General features: G+C 38.9%; 1 protein-coding gene across 1 annotated transcript in view; it reads right to left on the bottom strand.

Moving 5' to 3' along the window:
• Nucleotides 1-14,818, bottom strand: part of rgs3a (regulator of G protein signaling 3a) — a 174,292-nt gene extending 159,474 nt beyond the window's left edge. Inside the window, exon 1 of the mRNA XM_081365201.1 lies at nt 14,686-14,818. Within this exon, the coding sequence (XP_081221327.1) occupies nt 14,686-14,700 (15 nt within the window). The 5' untranslated portion in view covers nt 14,701-14,818. The remainder of the gene's footprint in view (nt 1-14,685) is intronic.
• Between the last annotated feature and the right edge of the window lie 378 nt (nt 14,819-15,196).

Below are 15,196 nucleotides of genomic sequence, written 5' to 3'. Positions count from 1 at the left end.
TTATATCTTGAAACATATGCTGAGTAAGGGTCACCGTGATTTTGCCAAGTAAGTCATATTTTTTTTATCCTGGAACAACATTCCTGTCGAAAAATTTAGTCCTACCCCTAAACCTAATCTTACCCATAAGTTATCCCAAATATCAGAGGGAAATGATAGTTGAATAACACTGAAGTAGAAGCACCAAACCTGATTGTAAGCCTAAGCTTGACATAAACTGTAAACTTGTCCCTCAAATCTGATTGGTTGACTGAAATGTTGTTCTTTCACACAGCGCGTTGATCCCGGGAAATTGCTAGAGTGCCTTCTGTGTGAATTAGTGCTGCACGATTAATCGTATCGCAATCGCGATGTCAAGCCTACGCGATTATATGACGCAAAATGTTGCGATTTTATATTAAATAAACAAATTAACGCTGTTAACGCACTTATTAATGCAAATGCTTTTAAACCATTCATGCGCGATAATACATAAAAGAACGAGCTGCCTGTGAATGTCCTCCACACACACACACACACACACACAGATAGACACGCGCCAGTATCAAGTTCTCTTTCGCGGTAGAACGAACAACACACACGTATGCCAAAATGAACGCGCTGCCTGTGAATGTCTGACTGTGACACACAGAAAGACTCGCGCTAATATCGTGCGTGCGCACAAAACAGCATGACAGAATACAGTTCTCTTTCCAGCTTGAACGAACAATAACACACACACAATTATGCCAAAATGTCTTTTTGTCGAGTGTCTTCATAACATAAGAGTAGTCTTATGATGAACATGAAGAGTTGTGATGACTTGTGAAAGAATGAGGCGCGTGTGAGAACCGCGTCTCTGATAGCGGCTGGTCTTAAAGGGATAGTACACAGTAGCCACTAATTACATCTGTCGCTAAAGTTATTCTAATTTTTTTTTTTTTTTTTTTGCTTTTTTTTTATTATTTTTCATTACCCCTGACATGTATGGTTATATGTACGCTTGTATGTAAATTATGTTTTGTTCTTGTTAAAATGCAATAAAAAAAAATCTGTCGCTAAAGTTAATCAAAGGACAAAGGGAACAGAGAAAAACACTCACTGCTCTTGACTAAAGAACTTTTTTCTTTAGGCTGATTATCACTAATCTGTGTGTGCATTTATTTTCTTTGAGAACCAAGCAAGTTGACTCATGAAACCATTTGTTTATTATATCGCATATCGCAATCGTAATCGCAATATTGACCTCAATTATCGCAATATGACATTTTCCCCAAATCGTGCAGCCCTAGTGTGAACGCAAACACGTTCAGATTGATGCCGGGATCGATACCGGGATGGGGACCTAGTAACATTGCCGGGATCAGTCCCGGAACGTGCCCTGTGTGAACAAAAGCCAGGACCAATGCCGTAAGGGGTGTTTTTTTGCTCTTAGAAGAAAGTTTGTGTTCGTCATCAACAAAGAAAGAACGAAAAAATATCTGCAAACAGGAATGAAGCCGAGACCAGGAGCTCCTTACTATCCGCGCTGAAGCTGAGAGTGTTCGCCGGCTTTGTAGAACGGTTAGTGTGCGACCGAATCCGGAAAAAAATGCTCGAGATAGATCGAAAGCGCAGATCATTAGTAAACTTATGACGCTGCGTAAGAAACATCCACCAAGTGCACGACTACAATGGAGAGAGCGGAAGAGGAAGATTAGACTGGCCTTTCTACAACACATCCTGACGCCTCGTGTCTTTACGGGATTTTTACAGGATGTGTGTGAACACACTCACAGATTCCAGAAAATCACTGGCAGTGTGAATGAACCAAAATCAAATGATCCTGGGACACATTATCCGTGTATTTTCCGGAATCTCTGTATGAAAGGGGCTAAAGATGTTGCACTAAATCAAGTTCATCACTGAACGTCGACAATTTGGTAAAACTTTGCAATAAGGTTTCGGTGTAGGATGTGTATGTTGGTGGATGGGGGTTATAAGGTGAAAGCATAGGTTGGGGGCCCTTTTAAAAATCTGCTTAGGGCCCCTAAAATATGAGGACCGGCGCTGGGTGTGAGAAGTCCACAGACAGCAGATCCACTACATCTGCAGAGGGTGTTTAAGCCCATGAGTGATGGCTGATCCTTACATGAAATGAAGGGATTACAGCAGAAATCTGGATTAAACCGAGAGGGGGAAAAGAGAGAAAGGGGGGGATAGAGAGGTGAATAGGAGATGATACAATGAGAGGAGTAAAGGGGAGAAAATTACAGGATATGAGAGAATAAAAGTTGACAAGAACACTTTCTCTTCATCAGATCATGCATTAAGTCAAGAATTTCATCAAATAATACATTCAATTTCATTTGTTTTTCACTAAACCCTATCGTATACGGCACGTTTTTTAAAAGCTGGATGCTGGTCGCTATTCACTGCCATTATATGGATGAGTGCAAAGGGAATTTTTTTTTAATCTTTTCTGGTCCATAAAAGAAAGAAGGGAATACAGCATTAAAACAATACCAGTTAACCTGTTAAGCTTCACCAGTGCGTCGGCGATAGTTCACCCAAAAATGAAAATTCCCTCATCATTTATTCACCCTCCAGTTGTTCCAAACCTGTATGCAGTGTTTCCCACAGAATTAGATTCTATTTGCGGTGTAGTGGTGTTTGGGGACTGGGGACCGGGGACGGGGACGAGGGGGGGCGGGGGGTTGGTTAAGCTAAATATATCATATAAACATTATAATATAATTATATAATGTTTATATATATATATATATATATATATATATATATATATATATATCATATATTTTTATTGACAAGTACACATTCCCATTGCCAACACTTAGTGTCAGATATAAAGACTTTGCCATTGCTACATTTCTATGCTATGACTGCTCCACAGACTTTTTGTTGCAAATTTTGCTCACACACAAACCTGGAACTGGGGACACACACACACACACACACACACACACACACACACACACACACACACAAACTCACAAACTTACTGACACACTCAAACACAGGCTCACACACACTCACACATTCAAAAAGACTCACACACACAGATTCAAACACAGACACACACTAACACACACTCAGACCCAAACACAGACTCAGACACACACAGGCTCACACATAGGCGCCGATACCGTGGGTGCTCCGGGGCTCGAGCACCCACGGAAAATACTGAGCACCCACGGAAAATACCGAGCACCCACGTGTGCCAGACTGCCATTAAACATTGCAGTTGGTGCTATGTGAAGTGTTTCTCGGATGAAAACGTCTATTTAGTGACCCCGCTCTGTACGCAGAGACGCGTTGCTCCCATAGTCAGTATATCCTCCTGAAGAATTAACCGCAATGGTGAGTCAACAAAAATTTTGCTCAAACGGGTGCGGGTCGGACACAGGTCTAAACACGGGTTTAAATCACGTACAAACGTAAACATATATGCACATTTTTAGGAACACATCTGCCTGTATTTCAAGTAAATAAAATAATTTAAAATCCACATCAGTTTATTTGTGCCCACGCCCTCTCAGGAGTCTCTATACCTACTTTCACTTTTAAAAAGTCATCATAACCGCGCGCGCAATCTGCTTGCAGTCATCGAGATGGATGCTGTCTGAGGAGTTGAAGAAAAGAATAGCTAGTAGAGATGGTAAAGTTGTCGACAAAACGTTTCCATTACAGATTTGCGCAAATGTTTTGCGCTATTATCTAAATATCGATAAAAAACTATTGCGAAATGACGGCGTTTCCATTAAGGCCCTTTCACACCGGATGCGTAACGAAAAAGCGAAACGAAAAAGCGAATAGTTCGTGTGCGAATAGTTCGCATCAAAACCATTCACATCAGCCGCGACGCGAATTTGCGACGTCTGTGACGTTCAGAGAGCTTCAACATTCCAAAACTTTCGCGCGAATCGCGCCGACAGCTGAGAAAACATGGACACTTCATCATCATCATCATCATCATCCAGTCATAGTCATAGCATCCAGTGAAGACGAGCTTTTCATTTTATTTAAAAGACAGAAAAGAAGGTTTTGGGTGCACCCAATCTTACAGAACAGAAAGTCTGAAGGGGAGTATGCTTATGTGCAGTTTTTTTTTTTTTTTTTTTTTTGCGTCTTCAACAGTGCGTTTTGTAATGTAACTACACATTACATGTAACACACGAAGTAAGTTAAAAATCATTCGACTAGAAATATCACACAAAGAATGTATAGTATAGCCTACTAAAAGCAGCCCTAAATAGTCTCACTGCATTTTGTTACGTGTTCAAAGTAAACACGGTCTCTGTCTCTATCTTTGACGATAATAGTGTTAGCTTTCTATCCCAAATGTAGTTTGGCCTGCTAGCCTACACAGCACAGGACTATCACACAACACACTCACAGTCGTGATAACCGGTTGGTTGGCAATGCTACGCCACACATTGTCTTTCAAATCGTTGTCCTTGTAGTATGTGAATTGGCTGAAGCCTATTCTGTCGCCGCAAAAGTAAAAAAAAAATCGACATCGAAGCGAAAAAAATAAAAGTCGTTTTTTCGCCTCAGCACATTCGCGTTCGGTGTGGAAGCGCTCATTACACAAACAGCTGATCAAAAAATAAACCCATCGCACGAATTATTCATGCGTCAAAATCGCGTCCAGTGTGAAAGGGCCTTTAACCGATGTTATGCGACTAAAACGTCCTTTTTTCTCTCGCGATAAGTCATTCCAAAAATCACGGCAACTGACGTTGGTTTATAAAATATCACAGCCAACGCATTAGACATTATTATTATTAATGGAAGGAGACGTGGCGTGTTATCCAAGCATAAATGGCAGGGAAAGACCCTTATAATGCGAACGACACATGGAGTTTCTGGGTGTTTCGCCCTAATTTCTGCTCCGAGGTTTTGATTGTGGCATTTCTTTGAGATTTAGAATTCAGTATTCCTATAGTCTAATTATTATTTTTTTTTAATGAATTTAATAAAGAACTCTGTCTCGTATTCTGTCCAAACGATCCATGTAGGCTACTTTGTGTCCATTCGTTTTTCCTTTTTAACCCGTAGTTGAAAAACGAAAAATGAACGGTTGTTGTCTTTTTAAAACGCAAAGTTGAACACCAAAATTTTAATTTGAACTGGCTACACCAGCTGCTGCGCAAAAAAAGTAAATATCGAAGAATTTTCAGATTTTTGTTTATGACTTTTTGCCCCTTTATTAAACATTTAAAATAGTCACAAATTAATATGGAAAACATCTCGATTTTACTGGTTTTCTAAGGCCAAATTAGAACCTGGAATTGATGTTTTCCCGCAGTGCTGAATGAGAAGAGCCATTAATATTATTAATAATAATAAACTATTGTTTTGGCTAAAATCACATCTCCATCTCCGCTGTTAAGCAGATGCGCTTTTAGAGAGAAATGCACCTTTCATACGAATTACAAAATCAGAAGGTATTAGCTTTCGATTCGAATTTGTTCGTTTTAAAGTGGACATTTCAAGCTTTAGCCTATATTTTGTTTCAGTTCTCGCGCTCCAGTTTACGGAGATCATGAAAGTGCGTCTGATTGTTTTCTTTTACTTTACAAAAGCACAACGTTTTATTTTGTTATTGTGAGTTTACACAAATAAAAGTAGTTGAGAATAATGTATTATTATTTTCTGTATGGCCAGAAATGATAGAGTATTTTTAAGTTGTTTCCACTGTTGATAGGAAAATGCAAATGTTCACGCCCGCGCCTCCGTGCCATGCAGTGCGCGCTCCTCACTCAGCTTTGTTCTTTTTTTGCATAAAAGCGTCTTCTAAATATAGCCTATTAAATGTTAAAATAAAATAATATAAAATAATTATTAGGCCTATTTGCGTAGCTATACATGGACCTCAAACACACCGCGTCTTCTAAGTCAGGTGACTGTAAATGCGCAAAAACTGTTTCCATTGCAGTTTTGCGAAATATTCCTTTTTCGAATTGCCTGAAAAACTACCTCATGAGAGCGTAAAAACTTTTTTGCGATAAATGGGAGTTTTTGCGAAATTGACGTGTTTCCATTGAGCGTATTTTTAATTCGCAATTTCAATTTGCGCAATTTGAAGGGTAATGGAAACGCGGCTATTGGGAAAGGCTTTGCTGCATGCATTTTTGTGTTGGATAGCCACAAATGTGGAACTTCATCGCTGAGGAAGCACGCACTGTTTCTGTAGTAACAAACCAAGCAGTTCTATCGAACAGTATTTGTCAAATTTAACACTGTTACATTTTGTAAATTTCACACGAAGATGATCGCGGTTACGTGTCAGTTAAACTTTCCATCTCCAATCCTGTCTGTATTTGTGAGAAGTGGCGCTGTCCTTGAAAGATTACTTTACGGCTGTATTATCAAGTAGGCTAAATAGGTGTGTGTGTGTTCGTGTCGGCCGCTGTCCATTTCCTAAGGTTCTGAAATGCAAACATTTTTTGACTACTTTTTTTTTTTTAAAGGGCTTGCACCCATGAGCACCCACGGAGGAAAACATAAATCGGCGCCTATGCACACACACCAAACTGGACCTGGAGGTGGACACACAGACTCAGACACACGCACACCTGGAGATTGAGGTGGACAAAAACCAACACACACCAACCTGAACCTGGAGATAATAATAATATAATGTCTAGTCTGGTGGCTGTGATATGAACCTACCAACGTCCGTTGCAATGATTTTTGGAATGACTGATCGCGAGAGGAACAAATTACGTTTTAGTCGCATAACATCGGTTAATGGAAACGCCGTCATTTCGCAATAGTTGTAACGTTAATTTATATTTAGAAAAAAAAAAACGCAAAAGTTTTGCGCGAATCTGTAATGAAACGCGACCGCGCTGCAAAAGTTTTGCGCGAATCTGTAATGAAACGCGACCGCGCTTAACATCTAGACAACTTCTCAGAGTTATGTTCCGGATTGATTCTGGAATCTTCACTGGGGGAATGAGCATTAAGCACCGGCAACAATCCGCCCTCTACATGCTCATGTTTTGATTCAGATCGTGCGGTAAGAGAAGGAGGGGCTAGTCGTGCCTCCATTGTCAGTTTGTGAGAGAGAGGGGGGGCAAGCAGCGCGAATAAAATACAATTTTACCCATATTAAATAGTTAAAAAATCTGAATCAATCCGTGGCGGTCAGCGTTGATATGTGGCGGGCCGCCACAAATTAATGAATGTATGGGAAACCCTGGTATGAATTTCTTTTCTGAACACAAAGTAAGATATTTTGAAGAATGTTTATAACCAAACAGTAATGGAGCACCAATGAAAAAGCACCAAAAAAAATACTTGAGGGTGAGTGAATGATGACATAATTATAATTTTTGGATACAACTATCCCTTTAATAAAATGAACTTGAAGTATACTATTTTTGTAAGGGCATATATGCTCAAAAACAAATGTGCTCACTTTATGTTAACAACACCATTAACTTCACAGCAGCATCAGGGATATTTGCCAAATTACCACTAGGATAAAAACCCAAAATGTTCTGCTCTAAGATTCTGCCACCACCCTCTTACTCTGTGCCAACCTATTCAAAGACTCTATTGCACAGGACTTTTTACAACCAAAGTGAGAGGTTGATTTAAATAAAATAAAATAAAAAAACGTGAAGACAAAACTTCTACATGCATTGGTAACCCTGGCGACCCTGATGAGTTCATAGCCCTTTTGGGCACATTTCTTTTTAAAGCAGCGCAACAGAAATCCAAGGAGAGGCAAGACCTTAAAAACCACATGAACACTGATCTCAGAAGGGGATCCATCGGGCAGTGAAGTCCATTCAATCCGTCACTTCACCTCAATTGGGAATTCAGAAGCTGTTTTTCTCTCCTTTCTTCAATTAAAAAGTGGGATTAGAGGAGGAGGTTTGCCTCCTGTTAGCCATGCATGAAGAAGCACTTACAACTTTGGAAACAGTCTGCAGAAAGAGTGATCGGGAACGGCCTTGCTTCTCAGGGTAAACCATAGACATAGTTGTTGTAGGGAACGGCCTGATGAAAGCATCAATTTGAAGGTGATAAAAATACAAACAATTTTATTCGGCCATTAAGTTTCCCAATGTGTATATAATTTAAGTAGTTACCAATGGAATGTGTATATTAGTTTAAATTATAAGTTTTAATAGTTTGAAAGTAGTTCACCCCTGCCCATCTGCAGTGCATTCAAAGTTTCAAAGTTCACCAGAAAGTCTCTACATCCAGTTTTGTCCCTACAGAGGGACATTTGAGAAGTTAAAACTGTGTGTGAATGTGAAAAAAAAATATTTTGGTGCACATTTCGGTGGACGCTTCACACCACACCTAAGTACAATCTTGGCACCAGTTACAGATTTCTTAAAGAGCAAGTTGCCTAGAGTTGGAATAAAGAAGAGCAAAGTGCTTTCAAAGAACTGTTGACCAGTGACAAAAGTATTCATTGTAATCGTCATTTGTCTCTAAATCTAAAATCTAAAATCTAGCATTTGATGATTCAGCTTATGGAACTGGCGAAGTCCTTCAGAATATAAAACCAAATGGTGAAGATCATCCAGTTGCATATAAATCACATACAGTACTCCGTCTCCAGCAGAGAAAATGTTATCACAATTCAAGAAAGAAGCATTGAGTCTTACGCAGTAAAAAAATGCCATCAATATCTTTGGGGCAGACAGTTCAATCTGATGACTGATCAAAGATCGCTACTGACCTTTGCAGTTGCACATATTAAGCAGTGGGTCATCATTTTGTCATCGCGTGGCTATCACATCATTTAAATGCGGGTGACTTGTCACGTTTTTCTTTGCCCAAGATCACAGATGCAGTAACTGAAGCATATCTGAAGCTGAAGCATACTGAACAACTGAAGCATATTATCAGCTATAATGTACACATTTCCAGGGCTTGATGCTTACTTTTTCCCCAAGAAGCTCATACTTCTTATTGAAAAAGTTTAGGAGCGCATAAAGCACTTCAGGGGTGCATTCCTCTTTGTCGCCATCTCTGTTCGAAATCTGCAATTGCAGTTATTCGTGGAATTATCAACTTTACGTGGGTTGTGCCTTGGCACGGCACAACGCGGATGAATCCAATGTTTTGAGTAGAATGTGTGGCTGTCAGTCGCCGCCGGTGTGGATACTGGCATTCGCTATCACACATTATTACATGGCTTGGTTGAATTCTATTGTAGAATGCGGTCTGTTATTTCTTGATAACTGACGCTGCTAAGTATAACACACCGTTGCCATGAAAAACAGAGCGTTGCTATGGATGCAGGATTCTAACCGTAGAGACGGAATGGACTATTTTCTTTATACAATCAATCAATCACAATACAATCGTTTTTAAATCAATAAACTCCTTTTTAAATCAATATTTTGAGACAAATTATTGATTTATTTGGTAGGTAGCCATGTAATAAGTGGGGTAATGTAGAGCTAGGTGGTTGTTATAGTGAAGACAACCCCTTCAGGCTGATTCAAGCTCTGCTTCGCGTCGGGGTCCCGATCAGCCTGTCGGGGTTGCATTCGCTATAACAACCGCCTCGCTATACATTATCCCTTACTTATTACATGGCTTGGCTGAATTCCAATATAGAATGCGGTCTGTTATTTCTTTATAACAGACCGCTGCGAAGTATAACAGACCGTTGCCATGAAAAACAGCGCGTTGCTATGGACGCGGAACGGACTATTTTCTTTAGCGGAAGCAATACAATCGTTTTTAAATCAATAACCCCTTTTTAAATCAATAATTCGCGGCAAATTATTTATTTATTTTGTAGGTAGCCATGTAATAAGCGGGATAATGTATAGTGAGCCGGTTGTTATAGTGAATAACAACCCCTTCAGGCTGATTCAAGATCCCTCCGCTTCGCGTCGGGATCCCGTTCAGCCTGTCGGGGTTGTTATTCACTATAACAATCGGCTCACTATACATTATCCCTTACTTATACTTTTTGGAAGTATGACCAACATAAGTGTTTTCACTGGAAAATGTCGTCTGAATAAGTAAGTAACATCCACTTTTGTTCTGACCAACTAAGGGGAAAAAAGCATTGCAGTAAATCGTGCTGATTAAATCTAACGATCACTTATCATATCACATCAAACCGTGCAAATTATACTTTGTTCTCAAATTGTTAATGTTAACAACATCAGCATTGCATGACATTTAATGCCCTTCCGATGTTTATCCTTGTTTTCGCACGGGCCGGTTACAGTCTCTTTTTCTGTAGCCACTCCGAAGTCCGAAGTCTTTTGCGTTTTACAACGGGTGAATCTCCAGTTGTCACTGGTGAATGTTGTTTGAACCTTTCTGGATCCGCCATCAAATTGACAAGTGTAATTATATCAAGTGCTGTGAGAAAAGGTTATAAATCTCCACCTCCAACATCCTCACACTCGTAGCCGACTAGCCGAGACTCTTCTTTATGTGGACAGATGTGAAGTAATGACGCAAAGACAAGCTCGAATTTCCCGCGGAAATCCACCAGTACCACTAGAGTTAAAAACATTATTACAAGCTTACCGTTTTGAATCGAGCTACGGCAAACAGAGAGTTTGGAACACTGGCTGGTTATGTACTTGCTCAAATTTATTTTGGATAATTTTTAACCTAAAAGTGTTACGGACTGCAGCTTTAATAAAAGGATTCGTGGAGACATTTAAAAGCAAAATTATTTAATTTATTTGAATGCAAATAAATATTTCTGTTTAAAGCTGTAGTTATTAACCAGAAAATATATATATATATGTTCTGCATAATGCAGGACATTTAAACAAGCCAAAATACACCAGGAATCTTACTTTGAAATGTCTTTACTACTTCCAGCGGCTCTTTAAAACAGATGAAAGAGATCAAATATGCACTCTTTAAACCATCTAAAAGATATTACAGTAAAAACACCACAAAGTAAACAGAGTCGTGATTAATCAATAGTTGATCACAAGCCATTGCTGGGTGTCTGTTGAAAGATCCAGTTGAAAGCGTTTTCATTGGAGTATTGAAAAAACATCCTAGGAACTGGTGTTAACAGAGGTAGACTTTCAGAAAACCAAGGACTCTCAGGCACTGAACCAAATACACCTGAGGCTCTTGTCAACAAAGTCTGGTTTTGATGTGCAGCTGCACATGTGATTCAGAGTTCAACAGGACAACTGCCGACTGAAGTCAGAGTCAGTTATCGTCCAGCGGGATGAGAACGCTCAGAAGTGTTCAATGCTGTCATTCAATGTATACACAAAAACCATGAAGATGCTGGCACAAAAACAAAGAGAGCCTACGGGGATTTATGTTTGAGCAGCCAGAGAATCAGAGCTGAAGAAAGACCTCTCGTTCCTGCCGTCCATTCAAATGTGACCCTGGATCACAAAACCAGTCACAAGTTGCACGGGTATATTTGTGGCAAGCAATAGACAACATTGTATGGGTCAAAATTATCGATTTTTCTTTTATGCCAAAAATCATCAGGATATTAAGTAAAGATCATGTTCCATGAAGATATTTAGTAAATTTCCTACCGTAAATATATAAAACGTTTATTTTTGTGAGTGAATGCAGCACAATCGCCAACATAAATGAACAACTTTAAATGAGATTTTCTCAATGTTTCGATTTTTTTGCCCCCTCAGATTCCAGATTTTTAATAGTTGTATCTCGGCCAAATATTGTCCTATCCTAACAAAACATACATCAATGGAAAGCTTATTTATTTGGCTTTCATATGATGTTTAAATCGCAATTTAAAAAAAAAATTACCCATGTGACTGGTTTTGTGGTCCAGGGTCACAATTATGTGCCGCTCCCAAGTATAATTGGCTTTCCTTGCCATTAATGTCTCCTTCCATTAAAAATAATGGCTAGTGCAATGGCTGGAATATACCTAAACTTACTAGCATCCGTTGTCACAAAACATCAGTTATTGGAAACGCTGTCATTTCGCAATAGTTTTTTTTTTTAGTTTTGCGCAAATCTGTAATGGAAACGCGGCTAATCACTACCTGAACCAGCAGCCTCCATAAAATGTGTTTTCTGGCACAGGCCTGGTGAGACAATCTGTGAGACAAAACTATATAGTTGTATATAGACTATTATTTATATATTTTGAAGACAAGAGACCAAGTTACACACACATGCCACAATACTTGGTACGTAAAACACTGTAACAGTCAATGGATCATTTCTGACTATGAATGAGTAGAACTCCAGACTTCCAAAAACAGCAAGTTAAACTCGAAAACAATCAATAATAACACTGCAGATAATGGTCAAACTGTGAAAAATGAAACCTTCTTAATTATTAATAATTATACATTTTTCTACTTCGGGATTGACACTTGCCCATGGGGACTACATAATATTTGGTTATAATCTGCATAATTGTCATAAGTTAGTTCAAAAATGTAAAAATATTAAGTTAATTTTCAGTTAGTGCAGGCACACACCTCTACGCAACACAATCTCATATCCTTTTGTCAAAACACTGAAAACTGGTACTCACCCCTGCAGTGTTATATAATGTCTATCCTCTACCACAGATCTGCCTCATGCTGGAGGTTTTCTAGCTTTCTAGTTGTGCTGTAGCTGCAGTATGTCTCTTACGTCTCTTACGTGAAACAAGAGCAGAAGCACCTCCTCCACTGTCATTATCTCAGTAAATCCTCTTTAAATCTACTTTGAGAGTTGTCTTAACTTAAATATATTATACAATTAGACAGATCCAGAAGCAGCTTATCTTACATGTCTACCCTAACCCAACCAACCTACCATTTTTAAGGTTTTTAAAAAGGTTTTTTAAAACCACACAGTATTAAAAGTTCATATATATATATATATATATATATATATATATATATATATATATATATATATATATATATATATATATATATAGTCATGCTGTGTGCTTTACATCACTCCATCCGACGCTTATCATTGGCTACGTTTACATGCAACCAAATAATCTGTTGGTAATCGGATTGACGGTTCAATCAAACTGAAAAGCTTTCATGTAAACACCATTATCGATCTGATTGAGCTCGATCCGAATGAAATTTCGATCGGATTGAAAGGGGTAATTCATTCCTTTTCTAATCTGATCAAGAGGACATGCAAACACTTGATCGGATAGAAAACTGAAACTGGAAAGGACTGCGCATGTGCAATGACGTATGACGCGCGAGATGCAGTTGTTGTTAAATTAAATGTCATAATTCTCCTACCTCTCATCGTCTGTGAAGTGGAGCAGAACCACTCAGTTACACTTTATTTTGGGCGCGGGAAGGGGTGTTTTTACTGATTGATAAATATAAGCATGTGCTCGTCGTCTCCTACTCAGGACCCGAAATAGATAAATATTAAGTTTCCTCTTTAAAACAAGGAAAAAAAAACAATGTAGGAGAATAGTATGTGCAAACACTGGGTTTGTATATTCGTTCAGTGTGCGCATGTCTTATTAGAAGCTTGTGTCATATAAACGCACGCATCAAACCGATCACTTTATTTAGTGTTCATGTAAACACTAACATTGGATTCATCAGTCGGAATTAATTAATTCCGGCTGAAACAAAAGGTGTGCATGTAAACATAGCCATTGTGTGAGACTTGCATGAAGCTGCTCGGTCATGGAAACCCATTCCACGAAGCTCCCGCCGCACAGTATCCGTGCTGATATTAATGCCAGTGGACGTTTGGAGCTCTTCGGCTGTGGAATCAGCGGAGCATTGGCGTATTTTACACACCATGTGCCTCAGCACACAGTGACCGGTTTACCCTGTGAGTCTACATGGTCTTCTGCTTCGAAGCTGACACTTCTTACAGTTGACCGTGAAGTGACATTGCAAAGGCGGCATCCTATCACAATATCATAGCCTACTTGAATTCAATAAGCTCTTCAGAACTACCCATTTTTGCACAAATGTTTTTAAATGCAGTCTGCATGGCTAGGTGCTTAATTTTACACACCTGTGGCAATGGGTCTGATTGATACACCTGAATACCATCATTGATACTATCGTGTCCCAATACTTTTGTTCATATAGTGTTTAAATATACTGTATGCCATACAATATTTGAATATACAGTACGGTTGTGAAAATGAGATTTGAGAGCTAATAGAGGCCAGGGTTAACAGAGAATATTAACAGAAATGTTGGCCTGTTCCTCACATAAAGCCACTGTGCAACGTATGAGTCACATATGGGTTTCCTTTGTGGTGCTTTTTTGTCATTTTTGAAGCTTGACTGCCACTGATCACTGTACTGTAAGTTTCATTGTCTGAAAAAAAATGTGAATAGCTTCATTTGTGTTCCAAACAAGAAAATTTGTTTGGAAAAGCATGAGGGTGAGTAAATGAGTGACAGGTTTTTACTCAATTGAGTCAAGCGCCAATAATGAAGACAATAGTTGAGACTGAGAGAATTTGAATTCCTTAAAGAGTTCCTTTTTTTTTTGCAATGTAAAAGCTGATCAGTGGGTTTACATGTGGTTGAAGGTCCATGCATCTTTTGTTGTTTCAACTTGTTTATTTACTACATGAACAATGCTTAATTTAGCCAATACATTCATCAAGGCAGCTGCAGAGTGTTTGTTCAACAAAATATTTGGAAAACAGTACATTTTTAACAGTGCACCTTACTCAACATTCTAGGCTCAATCTCAGACCATAAGCCACACACAACAGAAAAAGGGAAAGCTGGCACTCACCGTTAAGCATTGCATATTCTCAGGGTTTGCTGAGTTGGAGACAGCAGCATGGTTTGCTGTAGCAGCTTCTGAGGAGATAAAAACAAACGAGTCGTGGGCTGTCTCTCTCTCTCTCTCTCTCTCTCTCTCTCTAACACACACACACACACACTTGCAACAGAAAATTAACAAAGCTGTGTATGGGGAAAGTTTTTCCAAGTTCCTCACGGTTCTCCTTGAAAGTTTTTAATCCTGTGTTCTTGTTGATTCTCTCCAAAAGAAAAAAAATGTCTCTCCGTTTTTTAATTCTATCATCTCTCATTGCTGTGGATGCAGCAACTTGCCCGCCCAATAATGCCATTTTAATCATTCAAATGATTGTTGTTATGACTAAATTATTATTTAAACACTTATTATAGCCACTTTCCAAAATATTGACCGTCTATTCACTTTACTTAAAACTTGCCATTTTGTACTGTAAATATTGTTGGCTCCTACCCTTACGAAAAAGAAGTATACTTTTTATGAAGTA

The sequence above is a fragment of the Scardinius erythrophthalmus genome (genome assembly GCF_964197995.2).
Source record: "Scardinius erythrophthalmus genome assembly, chromosome: 5".
In the NCBI taxonomy this organism is placed as follows: Eukaryota; Metazoa; Chordata; class Actinopteri; order Cypriniformes; family Leuciscidae; genus Scardinius; species Scardinius erythrophthalmus.
This window is presented reverse-complemented; position numbering and strand designations above follow the sequence as displayed.